The sequence below is a fragment of the Alexandromys fortis genome, unplaced genomic scaffold, assembly GCF_014885135.2.
Source record: "Alexandromys fortis isolate MF-2015 unplaced genomic scaffold, M_Fortis_MF-2015_v1.1 scaffold_13, whole genome shotgun sequence".
Taxonomy (NCBI): Eukaryota; Metazoa; Chordata; class Mammalia; order Rodentia; family Cricetidae; genus Alexandromys; species Alexandromys fortis.
In genome coordinates this window covers 5480289-5499575 of record NW_026067908.1, presented here as the reverse complement: position 1 = coordinate 5499575, position 19287 = coordinate 5480289, and the positions used below count along the sequence as shown (strand labels likewise).

Sequence of the window (19287 nt, the reverse complement as noted above, 5' to 3'; positions counted from 1 at the left end):
GCATTTTGAGAATGACAGACACTTCAACCAATCACAGTTAATATATCCTTGTTTTGCCTCCGCCCTTCAGGTGGTGCCTATGCTTATAGGTGGACCCTGCAAAGCTCTCTCAGTTTCTGAGGTACCCGACGTGAGTGGGTCACAGGTGGGTAGAGTGGTGCTGTTTCTCGCGGCCGGACAGAGGAGTGCGGGCACCGCCAACTTGTACCTGGGACGTCCTTGACCACCATAGGCAATTAGAGGTTGAAAGGCCCCAGTCTCCCTCGCTGTTGAAACGGCTGAGCGGGCCCGGCGTCTAGTGGGCTCTGGAGGTGTCCTCTCCACCCACTTACTGCTGCCCACGCTTTCCTCTGCTGGGGCTCCCCAGAGCCTGCGAGGGCCACGGGGCTCCCCACGTCAGCTCGACACCCGGCTACTCGCCCTGCGCTTCGGCTCAGCGCCGAAAGCGGGTTACTTTTCCTGTGTTCTTGAAGTTTCCTTTTCGCTTCCCAGAGGCAGGGCCGGTGCCGGGAGCCGCTCCTTTGCGCAGCACCTGCTTCTGGCACGCTCGCTGTGGGGAGGGAGGTGGATGCTGTGCAAAGCACCGGGTGAACGTGTAGAACTTAGATTTAGGGGCCAGAGAGAGAACTACATGAACAGTGACAACACACACACACGCTTCCTGTCCATTTCTCTAGGTCTTTTTCTCTCGTTCGACCTCTGTCAAAGTTGCTGTTCATTTTTATTTTGTTTAATGCCTGTCCTGTGAGCACAGAGAACTGTGTCCCTGGCACTTAGAGCAGTTGGCGGACACATTGTGGGTTTAACTGTGTGTGTGTACTGACTAGGACAATCAGGACGTGCCTCTGAGGGAGGAGGATGACCTCAGTCAAGGCCTGAAGAGCAGGGAGAGGCATCCAGGCCTAGGCTGCAACAGGGATTGTGCCTCCCAGATGGGAAGGAACCATGTCTTTAAAACTGTGGTGGATGTGTCCAACTTCTCTACCAATTTCCAAAATAGCTGAGACATAGGGTTGTTTGAACCCCAGATATAAGGCAGAGGACAGTATGACTAACCCTCACTTGTCTGATTTTAATACTCCCCCACACACACATACACAAACACAAAGAGTAATTGGCATAAAGAGGCCTCATTCACTCGTGTGGCTGATACACAGCATGCTGTAAAGGTGGATTCACTGAATGGCTCTAACATCGTGCTAGGTCTGAACAAGGACACAGACACTGTCCTCCTGTTCACCTCTATTGTGTTCTTAAGCCTGTGCCTTGTTCACAGACTGTCAGTGGCTGCTCACCAGTCAGTAGGGGCGTTCCATGTGCCAGGTCGTTTGGTATAATACAGAACGAGTAAGATGCCAGCCTTGTTCTCCTGGTGTACCAGCCTCAGAACCATACTGAAGTCATAGAGCTCCTTGTGCAGTAGTGGAAAAGATTTTTCTGAAGCCAGATCCCCTTCTCTGCTAAGAAACTATTTATTACACACACACACACACACACACACACACACACAGGCAAAACTACAATAATTGTAAACAGTATGTCCCATCTGACAGCAGATCCCTGGTTGAGCCATCCCTGTCCCTGTAACCTGGCAGGCCTTGAGGAGACCGTGAGGGACAGAGGAGGACAGAGTCTGACCCCCATGTTTTCCCCCTCCCAGGCTGACAGCGAAGGAGAGCCTGTCCCGTCCCAGTTGTCCCTTTGTCCATGTTGCCCAAGCCCCACTGACGATGGATGAGAGGGAGGACAGCGATGCTGAAGCTTGGCTGCAGCTGAAGCCTGTGGAGCCCCTGCCCTCCCAGTGCTGCGGGAGTGGCTGCTCGCCCTGTGTGTTTGACCTCTATTACCGAGACCTGGAAAGATGGGAAGCAGCCCGAGCCAGAAATGACCAGAGCCTGCTGAGTGGAAAGCAGTCATCTGAGACCCAGGTGAGGAGTCTGGAGTTTCAGTATCTGTCTGGCCCTGCTCTGCTCTGTGCCTGCCCTGGGAAGACTTTGACTAGACAGTGGTGAGTAAGAAGTAGTCATAATGGAAGCAGATAGATCCAGAAAGCAAGGTCCAGACCTGAAACAAACCTATTAGTAGCTTAACCTCTTGAAGCCTTAGTTTCCCCATCTGCAAAATGGACCCTGATATTTGTGATGTTTAACACAAAACCCAATATCTATCTATCTATCTATCTATCTATCTATCTATCTATCTATCTATCTTTATTATGTATACAATATTCTGCCTGCAGGCCAGAAGAGGGCACCAGACCTCATTACAGATGGTTGTAAGCCACCATGTGGTTGCTGGGAATTGAACTCAGGACCTTTGGAAGAGCAGGCAATGTTCTTAACCCCTGAGCCATCTCTCCAGCCCCTAATTATTTCACTTATCAGATATCCATTGAATACCTATTGTACACCAGGTCCTATAAACCATTGAGGATCTGTGGTAAGCAAGACACAGTCCTTGTCCTCAAAAGAGCAAGCTGACATGTGATATATTAATAGACTGGCAGGTGATGTCGCTACTCAGTTGTCTCTGGAGCATATTGACTTCTTTCCTCAACCCAAAAAGAACTTCATATATTTCAAGAATAGTTACAGTTTCAGTACTCAACCTGTGATAACAGAAAATTGATATTGCACAACAGCATATTTTAATCTAATAGCTTTATCTTTTAAATTGTGATGAAGTAATAATAGATTATATGTCCATAGCAATTTACATTTTATGAAATACATATATAAAGCTAGATGTGGTGGCACACTCTTTGGATCCCAGCACTTGGAAGCTAGAGGCAGGAGAATCAGGGATTTCAAAGCCAACCCTGGGTCATATAGTGAGTCAGGTCAGTCTGAGGAATTACATGAGATCCTGTCCCCAAAAAAACAAAACAAAACAACAACAAAAAATACCCAACCATGTACTTTATTTTATCTTTCCCCTATAACCCTGTAATGCTATCAGATGAGTGGCCTCTTTTTACATAATAGGAGACCAAGGCCCAGAAATAGCAGCTAGCTGGATCAATCCCAGTGTCCTGTCTCTAGCTCAGTGTTTTTTAGCCACAGGCAGCTGTGACAGGGTTCTTAGCATGTGACTGATGGCGACAAGGTTATCCTGGCTCAAGAGGGCTGTGGTAGAGAGTGTCTGGGACCCCAGGCCTGTCAATGCTGAGACACTGGTTACTGAGTTCTAAGTTTGGTGCTTGTAACCACACCTTCCTCAGGTAAGCCAAATATGAATACTATACAAGAGAGACCAAACCAGGTGTGGTGGTGCACGCTTTTAATTGCAGGCAGAGGCAGGAGGATCTCTGTGAGTTCGAAATTCACCTGGTCTGCATAGCAAGGTCAGGACAGCCAGGGCTACAGAAAGACCCTGTCTGAGAGAGAGCTCAGTCATGGTATTCAGAGAAGGCTGCCCGCAAGAGGCACAAGGAGGGGTTGGGATGGTGAGGACAGTGTGCTGAACCCAGAGGACAAGATTTTGAGTCCCTGCTCCCTGCTGACTTTGAATATTGGATCATCGCTATGGCTCCATGGGTTTTCAGCTCTCCAGATCTGGAACTTAACGGGTCTGAAGGCTGAGCAGGTGTTCAGTGCCCTAGAGTGAGTGTTTTGTCCAGAGGATACTACTTGAACAGTGAGGACCTTGAGAGGGCAGTGACAGGTGGCCTTGGAGGAGGAATGGAAATTTGCCATCTGTAGATAAATGAAGCTTGTGGTTGTCCACTGCTCCCTTGAGTGTAGGCTAAGGAGCCTGTACTTGGTCCTGGGGTAGTGGGAAGCTACAGAAAGCTTAAATACCAGGTAGACTCCATGTGCTGTGGGTAAAGGCGAAGCAAGGTAGGGTCAATTCTTTGTCACATCAAGAGATGGCTCTCATCAGGAAGAGTGGCAAGGATGTGTGTCCCTTAGTCCTGACCTCTAGAAGTCAATCAAGACTTTTCTCATTGTAGGGCTGCTCCACCAAGCTGAGTCCAGAGACCTTCCTGGCCTTCCACATCAGTGCCATAGAGAAACTTACCAAGGACACCTACCATGTCCGGTTTACACTGCCTGGGAGCAATCAGCTCGGCCTGCATCCTGGGCAGCACCTCATCCTACGGTACACTCAGGTTGTGGGAGGACCAAGCCTGCTGCCATGCTTTGCCGCTGACCAGCTAAGTAGCCTGGGGCAGCTTGCTTGGCCTTTCTTAAGCCCTTGCTTATCATCTTCAAGATAGACCCAGGAGCATATGACTCAGGGTCCTTGACATGGAGCTCAGTGATGTGTTTTTGAGATAAATAATACTAGCCCCTTAATGGCACTTGCTAGCCAAGGCACAGGTCTTACTAGCCAAGGCACGGGTCTGTCTCCTCACATTCATTACCTCATTTAACCTTCACAGACTCCTGGCTGGTAGTTGTCATTATCTGGAAGATGTTATCACACACCCAGACAATATTCAGGAGCATATGTTTATGTGGGAGGAAAAAAGGGCCTAGATCTGAGCCCCAAGATTGCTGGAGCTTATGGGGTTGGCAAGACAAGATGAAGTCAGCAAACAAACTAACAAAACAAACAACAACAACAAGACAAACAAGGCATGGCCAAAAGGCAAGGTGGGAGGAAACCAGAAAGAGAGCTCACTGCTGGTCAGACTGGCCACTTAGCTCACACTGGTTCCTATGGCCTGTGACCTGACTGGCAGTCCTTCAAATTCAGTGTTTCAGTTGGCAGGAGAAGCCATAGTAGGTTATAGCTATGCAACTCTCCATCCACGAATTGGAGTGGGCAGGACACCCAGCTTCTAGGCTGACTCCCCTCCATCCTCTCTACCACTCAGTGACATTCCTAATATATCTGACCATGTCACTCATTAAGACGCATTCTGTAGTTCCTCGTTGCTTCCATAATGACATTCTAATCCATGGCTGCCCAACCTCCCTTCCCTACTCCACAGGTGCCCATGTCTTAGCCTTGAAATCCAGCTACTAGTTCCTGGCTTGCCTGCACTTGTCCAGCCCAGGCTGTTCCCTTCCTGGCCCCACCTGTCAGGGGCCTGCTCATCTTCAATACCCGACTCCAGCAGACTCCTGAGTTTATAGATGACAGTGCTCACTCCCTCTGAGACACATCAGACTTTACCTGTCTAGTTCCTGCATTTGATGCACTTGGGAGGGCCTTTCAGTCTTTGCAGACACCAGAGCAGAACGTTTTGCACACGGTAAAGCTAAAGCGTTTGGAGTGTCCTGGGAAGTAAGTTGTCAGGATTTCTGTTATTGTTTGGTTTGGGGTTTTGTTTTTTTATTTTTGTTTGTTTGTTCAAAGTCATGGTGTACTCCAGGCCAGCTCAAACTCAAACATGCATTTTCTGCCTCAGTCTCCCAAGTGCTGGGACTACAGGGTGCACCACCACACACAGCTGAGAGAGGTACTTCAAGGTGCAGGACCAAACTGGAGTTGGAGCAATAGTCAGATGCCAGTGTGCAAATGGTGTTCCTTCTCTTAGCATTGTTTGGTGTTTGTTGTTGTTCTGTTTGGTTGGTTTTTGCTTTTGTTTTTCAAGACAGGGTTTCTCTTTATAGCCCTGGCTGCCTTGGAACTCTTTCATATACTATGTCTGGTACACAATAGACATTCCTACCTCATAGCTATTACCACAACTCATGATTGCTCTCCTGACCCCATTGTTGCCAACATTCTAAAGACAATCCATACATTGGCAGAGCTTCAGCATCAAGCCCCTTTGAGGGTTCCTCCAGTTCTGGTGCTTGCTGGCCTATGGTAATGTTTCGTAAATCTCAGCAGAGGTTTTTATCTGTGTTATTTTGTAGTGCAGAAGTCAGAAAACCCCAGGAATGCCCCACAGACTGCTCACACCATCAGTGTACTTTTTGTTATCAGTGTTTTTTTTTTTTTTGACATACTCTATGACTGATTCTAGTGAAGTCACACCCAGGACCTAAATGGCCACCCCTACTTTTCAGGAGATGCTGCTGAAGGATTAACTGACCTGCACACATGTCTCACAAGTCATGGGTGGTGGTGAACTCACTGCCCTTCCTTCTGCTGTTCCTTACCTGTGCCTTGGCGAGGACCTCTGGGAATGACTGGGACCCATCTCTGTGTCCATTAGTCTGACAGAGGAGGCGCATGGTAAGAGTCTACTAAACGACTGGCTACCCACTGTCTGTGTACTTCTTCTTCCCAGAGGTACAGCAGATGGCTTAGAAATTCAGAGAGCCTATACTCCCATCAGCCCTGTCACTGCGGAAGGATACTTTGATGTTTTAATCAAGGTGAGTTGATTCTTGTTGAGGCTTTTGTAAGGTGCTATGGACCTGGACCTCCCCATCTAGCCTGACTGGGTTGGAGGGGTTCCCGTCTATTAGTTGCTGTGAGAATAAGCTGACTTGAAGGAGCAATTGTTTGGGGGGCCTCTTCCCTCTCCTTTTCCAAGGAGGGTGTTGCTGGCCATTACAGAGGGCATGTTACTGGGAGATTTCAGGAAAGCTGCGCCTTATCACCTGTTATCAACCGATGGAAAAAGAGTACTGAGCTGAGATGAAGTAGAAGCAAGTCCCAGCACCTGTGTTTGCTGGCACAGGGATCCAGCCTGACCTGGAGGGACCAAGCCCAGGACAGAGTGATCAGAACGGCTTAATGCAGCATGATGCTAGTCATGAGAAGAGGCCCGGCCCAGCTCAGGGCAACTGGTGTACAAGGAGCTCAGGCCCGGCTTCCTGGTAGATACTGTGTGTTTGAGGGCTGAGGAATAAGTGAGGTCCGAGACTGGGAGCAGCATAGCAGAAGACACACGGATTGGGAAAGGTGTTCATCCAGGCATAGAAGGGGACAGGATGCCAGAAGAGAAAAGAGCCTGAAGAGCCTTCAGACAGAACTAACCTGACATCCTCTCTCCGGGAGGTGGGCCTCGAAGGGGGAGTGTGAGCTGATGGTGTCAGGGAATGGCATTCTAGGCCGAGAGTGCCCATAGCCAGATGTAGGAAAGGGGGACAGGAAACAGGTCCTGGGGGGGGGGGGCAGCTGGGCCAGAGGAAGAACTGAGTGAAATGGGCTGGACACAAAATGTCCTGGAGACCCAGGATCATAGCAGTAAATTACAGTCAAAGAGGCCTAGAGTGAGGAAACTAAGCAGATTGCTCTTCACGGACCCACTGACGCTCTGACCTTTGGCCTCCAGCTAGTGCAGCTTCGTGCACTCCAACCTGTTGTAGCTCTGCCAGGCACGTCCAGCCTTGCAACACCATGCCATGTCTACAGAGTCCATGCTCCAGAACAATAGACTGGATAAACCCCCCAAACAAAGATACTAATGTTCTAAAATAAGTTTTCGATTTAGTGTCAGGCCACTTTCAAAGCTCCCCTTAGCTGTCTGTGGCCACAGGCCACAGTCTGACACAGCTGCCAGTGAGAGCATTTCCCTCGTGGAGTCCTAGGGAGCATACCCACGCCTCTTCCAAGGCCGTGCCATTATTTACTGGTCAGCAGGCTGAGGCCCCAGGAGAGCGAAAGTGGAAGGTGGAGGAAGGAGGGCTATGGGTGAGCAAGCCCCCGACTCTGGGGCCTAGGGCCGCCTTCGGCTCCTGCTGCCCTGCTTGCCTTCAGAGCCCGAATGTTTATTCCTTCCCACATAAGCCTGGACGAGCTCCCTTTTGCACGCTACTGTTTGTCTGGGAGATTCCACAAATCCTCTCCAAATGGCCTGCTTCCCGGCGCTGCTTGTCTAGGGTGCTTCTGCTGAGAGGATAAGCCTGGAGACAGCCCTCCAGAGCAGCTGGATCCCTCCCAGCTGCAAGGCCGATTTTCTCCTTTGGAGAGGTATCTCATTATCCCTAAGCCACTGGCTGGGAAGAGCTGGAAATGTCTGTGCAAATTGGGAAGGCAGTGGGAATTTGTGGGTTGACTTTCCCCGCGAGGAAATGAAGGCGGGCTTCTTTTTCAGGCACCTGCTGGGCACTGATTACTCTGCTTGTAGCTCTGTTCACATTTTCTCATTTCAACTCATGTGACCTCAGGAAGACCACATTATCCCCATTTTAGCGATGAAGACACTGAAGCTGCAAAGCCTCTTGGGTAGTGGACTGATGGACACTTGCTCCGAGCCAGGCTCTGCGTGGTGCTCTTTCTTTGGTATTGTCGTGTCATGGGGCACCCAGGGCCATAGCTGCGTTCCGTTTGTTTGTTTCTTTGTTTTACGTGTTTAAATGTTTTGTCTGTGTGTATGTCTAAGAGTGGCTGCTTCCCTAGAACTGGAGTTACAGTCAGTTGTGAGCCACCATGTGGGTGCTAGAAATCGAACCCAGGTCCTCTGGAAGAGCGGCCAGTGTTCTTAACTGCTGAAACATCTCTCTAACCCCCAAAGCTGGGGTTTTTACTTTCCCCAAATTGGGCCCAGCAACCAAAATGTGTTCCCACATACCTTCCAGTAAAAACCCTCCCTCCCAGGCCTCTCCCAGGTGAGCAGGGACTTCCTATGCCTTGTGTAGCTGGTGTCAGAGGTAGCTGCGGGTGCTCAAAGGCAGGTCTGATCACCAAATCTAGTCTCTCCTTCAAGCCTGGGGCCATCCCAACCACCCTTCCAGTTTTGTCCCCAACTGTTTCCCCTGACTCTACCCCTACATGGCCATCTGTTCTTCCCGAGTGAAGACTGGACTCTGTGCTGTTGACCGTGCTGCTGCAGGTGACCAGAGTTTTCTTTGCATGTCTCCCTGACCCCCAAGAAGGCCACCCTTATCTCAATGTATGGGCTCAGGGCTCCTGTTCCTGGGTCAGTATCTACCTTGTTTATGTCTGAGATATCTATATACATCCTTCTGATCCTTGAAGCCCTTTCAAAGGAGGCCTGACTGGATAAATGAGTTGACTGGAATACTTACTGCTACATGTTCAGGGGTCAGGCACTGGGTGTCTTCCTGGTGTTTCGGGTCTCACTGTGTGCCCTGCTACCCCAGCATGGTGCTCGGAACAGAGCAGACAGGCAGTGTGGACTCACATAGCAGCCATCCCATCAGGAGGTGATATAGAGTAAGCCGGAGACAGTACACATGTAGTTGGCTTTAGCCTGCCTGGAATTGCAGAATTATGAGTTTATTGCTGACATTTCAGAAGTGGGAGGGTTTTCGGTAAAAATATGAATCTCCTGCATCTCTTGGAAGACTCCTAAGATCTGGCAACGTCTGTCCCACAATCTACAGGCTAGCACCTGTGAAATAGCTTCCCTGTTAGAAGGGACATCCCTTGGCAACCTGCTGTCTCTCTGACACTACGTACTAGTTGCTTTAGTCACTACTCCATCTTTGCTGGGCTGCATTCCCTGCGTGCTCTCCTCAGGCATTTGGTGTGAGACCTTGAAGTTGGTAGGTCACTGGAGTTTCATCTCAACCTCATCATCCACCTTGTGTAGGTAGATGCCAGTCTGGACGATAGCTCCAACACGTAGTGTGCAGAAGAAGACAACCTGAGAATCCCTTGGGAGTCACTGAGCATTCAGAAGGAATTCCAAGTGTTGGCTAGAGAGGCTTGCGCAGCAAAACTTGCCGCCCACTGACTGTTCCCTGTGTTTGCTTCAAGTGCTATCAGACTGGGCTGATGTCCCGGTACGTGGAGTCCTGGAGAATAGGAGACACAGCTTTCTGGAGAGGGCCTTTCGGAAGCTTCTTGTATGAACCAAACAAGGTCAGTCCTTTATAGTCCTGAGGAGCTTTGCGGGGGCTGTCTCCCTGCTAAGAGTTCCCTGTTCCAGGCTATAGAAGTGCAATGCAATCTTCTTCCAATACGTAAACCCCATACCCAGAGTGACGTTGGCCTTAGACAAGGGAGGGAATGGATAGGTCCTAATAAACAAAACTGTCCACTTTACTCCAGAATTGTTAGTGAGTCCCTATGACTCAGAAAGTTGGGCCCGAGTACTTAGGGTTCAGGACCCCATGCCCTCTGACTCTCATATCCTGTTCCAGTTGTACCTTCTCGGGAGGCTGAATGCAGTGCACACTTACTGCCGAGAGCCCAGCACCTCTAGTTTGGAAGTCTCGTGCCCTCATCTCTGTGGTGTGCTTGGGTCCCAGAGAGCACTGGTAGTTTGTCTTCGGCTGTCTCATGCCTGGGAGGACATCCAGTAGTGTGTATCGACAGTCTTGAGAATCCTTTGACCCAGGAATTCCACCTCTGGAAGTCTATTACAAAGAGGAAAAAAAAATCAAACTCTGCTTCTCCTGCCTGTGCTAGTGGCATTTTTATTTGTAATAACAAAAGAGGCAACTGAGCATCCATCAAAGAGAAGAGTTAAGCACACTGGGTTATAGGTTTTTGATAGAACATTCTCCTAGAGTTCGAAATTATGTTTTTAATGATGCTCTATGCTTATGCTATAAGAGCAAGTGACAAGTACTAGGCACAAGGCAATATACACCCACTAGGGAAACTAATTTAAAATGCACAGAAAAAAATGTATATGGAAAATGTGTGAAATGTTAGCAGGTTTGGGTGGGGAAATTATGGACAATTTTCATTTTCTTCATTATACTTTCCAAATTATCTGGAATGAACACCTATTACCTTTATAATTAGGAAAACAAAGCAAAACCAAAACAAGTGGAAAATAATGAATCATGCTTGCCTTGCCATTCTTTTTGTTTAATTTAAAAATAGCTTTTATTGTATTTTCCCCTTATTATAAATGCAAAACGTGTTCTCTAACCAAACGAAAAAAAATCATCAGCAGAGACAGACAGAAAGAAGAATGCACCTGCAAACCATCTTCCCGGGATGCCAGCTCACGTCCTCACTTCCAAACCCTCTTCCACACATGGCATATGTACAAACACGCACACACACACACGTGTGTATGAGCATCATGATACAGCCCTGTCAGGACTGGGATGTAGCTCAGTGTACTGCTTGCCTGGCCTTTGTAGGACCTGGCTTGCACCCCCACAGTCACAGGAAAGGCATACCCTCATGCAGACTGCCAAAGCCATCCCCTGTGCAGGCTCTGGCTCTAAACCCTTGCCATGTGGTGGCTCACTCAGCCCCCACGGCAACTCGCAGGTGACTCGCCCCTCCTTTGACACTTGAAGGTGTGTATGTTATCTCCCTCCAGCAGTATTCTGGTATCACTCATGTCAGCCCTGCATTCTGTGTCCTCCAGACCCTTGAGAGCAGGGTGTAGGTGTTGTTTCTTTTCCTAGCTTAGAGCAAATGGTTCTCGGATCACCTTTCCCATGAGAGAGCTCCCCCCCCCCCAGTGCCTGTGACCTGTATCTTGAGGACATCAGAACCTCCTGTCTCACCCAGGTCCAACAGCAAAGGGGCAGGGTAGTGCCCCATGTTCAAATGGGCCACCAAAGCTTTGCCAGGGCCCGCTTTGCTCCCTGAGAAGGCTCAGGTACCCAGCCCCTTCCTAGTCCTGCCCTGTAGTTGTCGCGTTAAATCAACCATACAAATGTCTGTCTGTGCCTTCATGCCACAGGCAGACTCTAGCGTCTGTTCAGGGAGAGACAGGTAGTGATTGACAGTGTGGTGTGAAGAGCACAATGCACTAGGGGACAGGAAAGGAGGAACTCCCACCCCAGCCCTGCTCAGGGAAGGCTTCCTAGAACTCAGCCTGAGTAAGGAAGGAAGAAAAGGAGGAACGAGGCAAGTCACAGACCTAGAGGTTGGAGGGACCATGGTTGCAGGATCTCAGTCTTAATAAAGGGAAAAGCTGGAATGATTAAATCTCAACTCCATTCCGGTGCTTATGTTCCCTCCTCTGGTCCTCGTGGTGGTGCTGAGACAGGAGCTATTTTAGGAAATGCTCTCATTATTGTTTCCCACCAGTGAAGACTTGGAGGCCCAGATCACATGGTTAGTGTTTATACACACGAGTCTAATCTCTGGAATGAAAAAGGTGAGTATTTTTCTGTGTGTAGCAGGCATTAACCTTTAAGAAACTGACTTTGAGAACCAGGCAGTGACGGTGCATGCTGTTAATCCAAGCTCTTGGGAGGCAGAGGCAGGCATAACTTTTGTGTTTGAGTCTACTGAGTTCCAAAACAGCCAGGGCTATACAGAGAAAACCTGTCTTGAAAAAAGCAAAAATAACAAAAGAAAGAAAAGGAAGGAAGGAACGAAGGAACGAAGGGAGGGAGGGGAACTGACTGAAAAGGGTCTGCCTTTTTTTTTTTTTAAAGAAACCTACAAACAGGAAATGGGCTCACTGAGGAGGGTGGATGATACTAGGTCTCGGGCAGGAACCTACCTTACAGTGCCATGCTAGGTGCATATATATATATATATATATATATATATATATATATCACTTCATTTAGTTCAGAGAAGAGGTTCAGGGTTCTAGACTGGGGCCCAAGACCTTTGTAGAGCTCCCTAGGGTCAGAAAGCAGGCTGGGATGGAGTTGGGAGGGGAAAGGCTTTGGTAGGAGAGGATGTGACTTTGGGAGGTAGTGGGTTCCTTGCTAGCACAAACATGTAAGCAGAGGCAGCCAAGCCCCTTTCACGTTGGGCTACAGTGCAGGAGCTGCAGAATCCCAAAAGCTGTGTTTTGCAGGCCTTGCCTGCTGCTCACAAACCAGGTGGCTTCCTGCACCAGTGTAGAGCGTGGCAGAGATGGTTGGGACACGGGAGAAAGGCATTGCTGTTCAGCTTAGCCGAGAGAAGACCCACAAACGGGTAGTGGGTGAGACCCCACCGTCTGCTCTGCTGTCCATCCCCTCTAGTATGGTGAACTCCTCATGCTGGCAGCTGGCACAGGCCTGGCCCCTATGGTGCCCATCCTGCAGAGCATCACAGACAATGCAGATGACGAGACCTTCGTCACCTTGGTTGGCTGCTTCAAGACCTTCGAGGCCATCTACCTGAAGACCTTCCTCCAGGAGCAGGCCAGGTTCTGGAACGTGCGAACCTTCTTTGTCCTCAGTCAGGTGAGCCCAGGGTGAAGCCTTCCTCCCCTAAGAAGCTGCACTTCCCCTGTGCTGTACTGATAGTCCCAAGGCCTCTGTGTGAAAGGTAGGCAGTGGCAAGTCTATCACACAGAGGAGGAAGCGTGCTTAAAGAAGGGCTGGGCCCCATGCTTCACACTCCTGAGCCCCAGTTCATAGCCATTGTCCTCCACTATGTTCCACCCACCTCCTGGGATCCCTTGTGTGGACTGGGACCTGAATATGGGGTCAAGGCAGCAGCAGAGGTCATGTTCAGGTGTTTGTGGCTAAGAATGTGGGCCCACATACTCCTTGTGATACTTAACATGAGGCCAGGCCCAGAGTAGAGGCTCCATCAAGACTGGCTGGGCATACAATGGAAAAAAGAGAGCATCTTCAACAAATTGTGCTGGCAAAACTGGATATCAATCTGTAGAAAAATGAAAATAGATCCATGTCTGTCACCATGCACAAAACTCAAGTCCAAGTGGATTAAAGACCTCAATATCAGTCTGAACACACTGAACCTGATAGGAGAGAAAGTGGGAAGTACACTACAACAAGTGGGAACAGGAGACCGCTTCCTACGTATAACATCAGCAGCACAGACAGTAAGGGCCGCATTGAATAAATGGGACCTCATGAGACTGAGAAGCTTCTGTAAAGCAAAGGACACTGTCGCTAAGACAGAAAGGCAACCCACTGACTGGGAGAAGATCTTCACCAACCCCGCAACTGACAAAGGTCTGATCTCCAAAATATATAAAGAACTCAAGAAACTAGACTGTAAAAGGCTAATCAACCCAATTATAAAATGGGGCACTGAGCTGAACAGAGATCTCTCAACAGAAGAAGTTCAAATGGCCAAAAGACACCTAAGGTCATGCTCAACTTCCTTAGCGATCAGGGAAATGCAAATCAAGACAACTTTAAGATACCATCTTACACCTATCAGAATGGCTAAAATCAAAAACACCAATGATAACCTTTGCTGGAGAGGTTGTGGAGAAAGGGGTACACTTATCCATTGCTGGTGGGAATGCAAACTTGTACAACCACTCTGGAAAGCAGTGTGGCGGTTTCTCAGAAAATTTGGGATCAACCTACCCATGGACCCAGCAATATCACTCTTGGGAATATACCCAAGAGAGGCCTTATCATGCAACAAAAATATATGCTCTACTATGTTCATAGCAGCATTGTTTGTAATAGCCAGAACCTGGAAACAACCTAGATGCCCTTCAATTGAAGAATGGATGAAGAAAGTATGGAATATATAGATATTAGAGTACTACTCAGCAGTAAAAAACAAGGACTTCTTGAAGTTTGCAGGCAAATGGATGGAAATAGAAAACACTATCCTGAGTGAGGTAAGCCAGACCCAAAAAGAGGAACATGGGATGTACTCACTCATATTTGGTTTCTAGCCATAAATAAAGGACATTGAGCCTATAATTCGGGTTCTTAGAGAAGCTAAATAAGAAGGAGAACCCAAAGAAAAAACATATAGGCATCCTCCTGAATATTAACCTTCATCAGGCGATGAAAGGAGACAGAGACAGAGACCCACATTGGAGCACCGGACTGAAATCTCAAGGTCCAAATCAGGAGCAGAAGGAGAGCGAACATGAGCAAGGAACTCAGGACCGCGAGGGGTGCACCCACACACTGAGACAATGGAGATGCTCTATCGGGAACTCACCAAGGCCAGCTGACCTGGGTCTGAAAAAGCCTGGGTTAAAACAGGTCTCACTGAACATAGCGGACAATGAGGACTACTGAGACATCAAGAACAATGGCAATGGGTTTTTGATCCTATTGCATGTATTGGCTTTGTGGGAGCCTAGGCTGTTTGGATGCTCACCTTACGAGACCTGGACGGAGGAGGGTTTCCTTGGACTTCCCACGGGACGGAGAGCCCTGATTGCTCTTTGGGCTGACGAGGGAGGGGGACTTGATTGGGGGAGGGGGAGGGAAAGGGGAGGCGGAGGTGGGGAAGAGACAGAAATATTTAATAAAAAAAAAAAAAGACTGGCTGGGCAGTGTCTTCAGTAAGGTCTCTGCCACCTCCATCTGTTCCTCCACACAGCAGCAGAATGGCTACTGTCAGACTCAGCGAGCTACAGGTTTTCTAGCTGGAAACCACCTATATCCTGTTTCCTGTGTCCCCGTCCCTGCCAGCTCCTGCCGCAGCATGCCTGATCTCAAGCCAAGCCTCTGTCACTGATTGTCTGTCTGCTTTCTAGAGGTCTGGTTTTGCTTCTTCTGGACTTAGCCCATGCTGCCATTCCCCTCCCCATTTCCTTTGCTTGAGGCTAGCCATATAGTCCTGTACTATACGCCCTGCTCAGTGTCCTTCTTGAGACATTTCTGGAAAATCTCTGGCAGTTTATATGCTCCTCAGCCTTTTAGCTGGGGCCAGGAAACTGGAGAGCTTTGTAGAGCCGTGGTCCTCACACATGTCCACAGGTGGAAAGCTCTTTGACATTTTGGTGAACATCAACAGCAGCAGAAAGTGTCCAAGCCATGGCATGAAGCAGGAGGCTGGTGTGCAGCTGAGGGGACGAGGGAAGGACTTGGGTCCGCAGCACAGAAATCCTACCAAAGCCTGGGCCAGGCACCTGGCGAACTCACCTGACTGCTGGCTAGCCCTCTTTCCCTCTGACCTCAACCAAATGAGAGATGCCTGGGACACAAATGGAGGTGAGACACTTCCTGTCTGGAGGGACAACCGGTCATCGCTGTGTCTTAGTTATCCTCTGTTGCTGATAAAGATGGTGACCAGGAGCAGCTTGGGAAGAAAGGTGTCGTCTATCTGGAGTGGAAGTCATGGCAGGAACTTGAACCCAAAGACAGGAACCAAAGCAGAGACAGTGAAGGAACGCGTCTTCCTGGCTTGTTCAGTTTACTTTATACCCCAGGACCCTGCTCAGGGATGGCACCACCCACAGTGAGCTGGACCCTTCCTCACTGATCATCAGTTAGGAAAAGGAACTGGCCAGGCAGTGGTGGCACATGCCTTTAATTCCAGCACCTGGGAGGCAGAGACAGGCAGATCTCTGAGTTCAAGGCCAGCCTGGTCTACATAGAGAGTTCTGAGCCAGCCAAGGCTGTACACATTGAGTCCCTGTCTCATTTTTTAAAAAAATATAATGAGAGAATGTGTTCCACAGGCTTGCCAAAGACTGGTCTGATCTCAAGGCAGTTACTCACCTGAGGGTCTTTCTTCTCAGACGACTCCAGCTTTAGTGAGTTGACAAAAACTTCCCAGGGTAGTGCTCTTCTTTGTACATTTCTGCGTGCCCCTCAGAGCCCTTCAGTCCCCACACAGTCGCCTGAGGCTTGTACTGCCATTCTGTCTCCTCAAGGTAGCCGCGACCAAGAGCTGGGTGCCAGCCCAGCTGGTCCTGACATTCTCCTAGCGGTCTATCAGTACAGTACACATACAGGCCAGTGAATGTCCGTCACTTCTGACCAGCGGGAGGGCAAGTGAGGTCAGGACTGTTGCAGGAAAGAAGTGGTATCTGAACCTGGACCAGGGAATTATAGTAAAGTTCACTTTTGGCTCTGCCAGGCTGTGATGATGCTAGATGCCAAAAGCTGGGCAGGAAAATGGGCCGACTCAATAACGGAGTCAGGGGTGACTGTGGTAACTCTGCTCACCCACAAACATTGCCTCAGCTTGCCGCTTTCCCTGCCTCAGCCTAGGAACAGCATCTTCAGGTCTCCCGACTTCTGCCAACTTGTCCTTCATTCTGCACCGCCTTGCTCCTAGCCATTCACTGCCCCCGCTGTTCTCACGACTCCCCAAGCCCATTGGCCTATTGACATTGCCAACTCCATCTTGGCCTGCCCTCCGCAATGCTGTCCTGGTACTGCTGTCGAGCTTGCAGGTACACCGGCTCTAGCAGCTAGCCTTTGTTCCTGCTGTCCCCTTCCTGGATCTGCTGAGGTAGAAGTCCATCCTGCAGGCTCAGGGTGTTAGTGTTTCTGCTGCCCCAGCCCTGCGTCTGATATCACCATGCCTGTCTATCATTGTTTAAGGTCTCTACCACGACTGAGGAGTAACCAGACTCAGCACATCTTGGGATGCACAATTAGGAGGGCCAGTAGAACTGAGTGGTTGGGGAGAATCAGGAAATGGGAAGGAGAAATAAGGCCAGCGATGTCTGCCAGCTCTGCCCTCAAGGTTCTACCGGGTCAGGAGAGTGTTTGGGGGAGCAGAGAAAGATCCAGTTCTTTGCAGAGTGCCCTTGACAGTACCAGAGGACATGGAAGTCATCCAGACTCCTTGAAGTGAGGCTACAAGGCCTGAAAGTACATGAGACACTAGGAGCCCCTACCCCTCAGGCCTCCACAGGACTGTGTTCTTACTCTGGCTGGCAGGACCATAGCTTTCCACAGCCTGGGCCTTTATCTCATAGCTCAGAGGCTAGTAACTCAGCGTGGCAGTTGCTAGGACTCTCTCCAGGGCTCCCTAGGAACTAGGAGCTTTTTTTTAGTTTCTACCATTTCCCACAATGACAGAAGAGAGCTGACTGAGTGAACACCGAGAACCCCAAGAGTCATGGTTGCTCTTTCTTGTTTTCTCAGGAGGTCTCCCCAGAGCAGCTTCCCTGGAGCTACCGTGAGAAGACCCACTTTGGCCGCCTGGGCCAGGAACTGCTTGATGAGCTAGTGGCCCGCTGCCAGAGAAAGCCGTTTACATTAGTCTGTGGCTCACCTGAATTTACTGAGGACATGGCTCAGTATCTGCTGGCTGCTGGTCTGACTAAGGATTCCTACTTCCTCTTCTAGCCCTGGCCGTGGACCTTATACAAGGGCACAGGAAGGAGCCCAGACTAGAATCAGAAGACATGGAGTCCAGGCCAGACATTGCTTCTGACTTACCCAGAGACCTTGGGAAAATGTCATCACCCTTGGCACTTCCTTTCCTGTCTGCACAGAAGGTTTGTCCTTCCCTCCTAGTTCTGGTGTGTGAAGGGAACCCAGCAGCTAGCCTGGAAGCCAGGGAAGACTCCTCCAAGGAATCCAAACATGGAGTCCTGCCAAGCTCAGGATGGTGGGCACTGGATGGGATAAGGGGAGAGGAGCCTCTCTGATCCTTCCAGAGGGTCCAGAGTCGGTGGTAAGAGAATGACTTCGGGAAAAGCTCAGAGCTCTCTGGAGGACCTTAGCTTCTCTACCTTCCATGGGTTGAACCTGACTTGCTGAAGGCCTTGCTCGATGACCTGACTGTGTTCTCAGAACAAGGCGCTTCCCTGGATCAGTTCTGTGTCAGTGCCAAGTCTTTCCTGCCATGATCAGCTTCATGCTCAGTTTCTCTTTCCTGGCTCAGGAAGCCAGCCCAGAGTCCTTTCCCCACAAAAGAAGAGTAATAGAGGCAAATGCCCCTCCCTCCAGCAGGCAACCACATAGCCTGTGCCTTCAGCTCGGTGCCCTGGCGACAGTTGCTATGGAGATCTAAAGATAGAGCAGGAGTCAGGAGACCTGGGTCCCTCTCCCAGCTCTGCCCACTGAGTGGCTGCTGATCGAGGTCCACCCAGCCCCCACCCCCACCTCCTCCATCCTGCACAGGGCATGTCCTCTCCAGGGAACTTGCTGCCCCTGGGCATCACGTCGACTTAATGAATTCTGCTTTCCACAGCCTGGGCCCCAGTATGCTGCGCCAGCACAGGCTAGATACAGGCAGTCCCAGACTTCTAAAGCTCGGCAGTGGAATGTTAGAAGCTGAGAGCTAGGAGCCTTCAGGATTAGGCATTTTTAACCGCAGAGCAGAGCTGAGCAGATGCTCTGATGCCAGAAAACCCTGTCCAGCAGACTCACTATACAAACAGGGAAACCAAGGCCCCAAGAGTGGCTCACCCAAGCTGAATGGCAGGGACAGCCCAAGCTGAATGGCAGGGACAGCCCTACAGGTCTCCCCCCCTGCTCATGGTTGTACACACTGCTTTCCAAACTGGCCTCCATGGGACACTGGGGAACCTTGCCTGGAAGGCAGCAGGAAAGGGTGTAGAGGGATCCCAGGTCCCCTTCAGTCACAGCAAGTTGGTGTGGTGAGGCCTAGAGGAATTTTTGTCTTTGCTATCCCACCCAGAAAATCAAAACCAATGAATCCCTGTTCTGGGCCGTGTTCACTGTACAGACATGGTGAGCAGCTGCGTGGCAGGAAGTTTTCACGCCGAGCATCAAGGACATGGGACTTCTGTCGTGGTTTGCAGGGTGTTAGGTGTGACTTCTCAGAACTGGGTGTCACGGGCACATTAAAGTTCCATGAACATAAGTCAAGACGCTTCATTTTGTTTGGCCTGGGTCCTCAACCTGCTTTGGACCATTTTCACCCCGTCTCAGGCCCAGCAGGTGTGATATG

The 19287-nt window shown here is 49.8% G+C and overlaps 2 protein-coding genes across 4 annotated transcripts in view; both read left to right on the top strand.

Annotated features, from left to right (window-relative positions):
* The first annotated feature begins 54 nt into the window (after positions 1–54).
* On the top strand, positions 55–19200 carry Cyb5rl (cytochrome b5 reductase like). 3 transcript variants are annotated; one of them, XM_050136172.1, is made up of 7 exons: positions 57–145; positions 1661–1928; positions 3953–4101; positions 6191–6278; positions 9574–9678; positions 12717–12920; positions 17511–19200. In XM_050136172.1, the coding sequence occupies exons 2-7, from the start codon at positions 1731–1733 to the stop codon at positions 17712–17714; spliced, it is 948 nt and encodes a 315-aa protein (XP_049992129.1). In that variant the 5' UTR covers positions 57–145; positions 1661–1730; the 3' UTR covers positions 17715–19200. The 3 variants fall into 3 exon arrangements, with proteins under 3 accessions (XP_049992132.1, XP_049992129.1, XP_049992130.1); XM_050136173.1 differs by lacking the exon at positions 57–145 and adding an exon at positions 218–242; XM_050136175.1 differs by lacking the exon at positions 9574–9678 and having other exon boundaries at positions 55–145.
* The window catches only part of Cdcp2 (CUB domain containing protein 2), a 32986-nt gene continuing 31427 nt past the window's right edge, over positions 17729–19287 (top strand). Inside the window, exon 1 of the mRNA XM_050136166.1 lies at positions 17729–17866. The gene's annotated coding sequence lies outside the window, so the exon portion shown is untranslated. The remainder of the gene's footprint in view (positions 17867–19287) is intronic.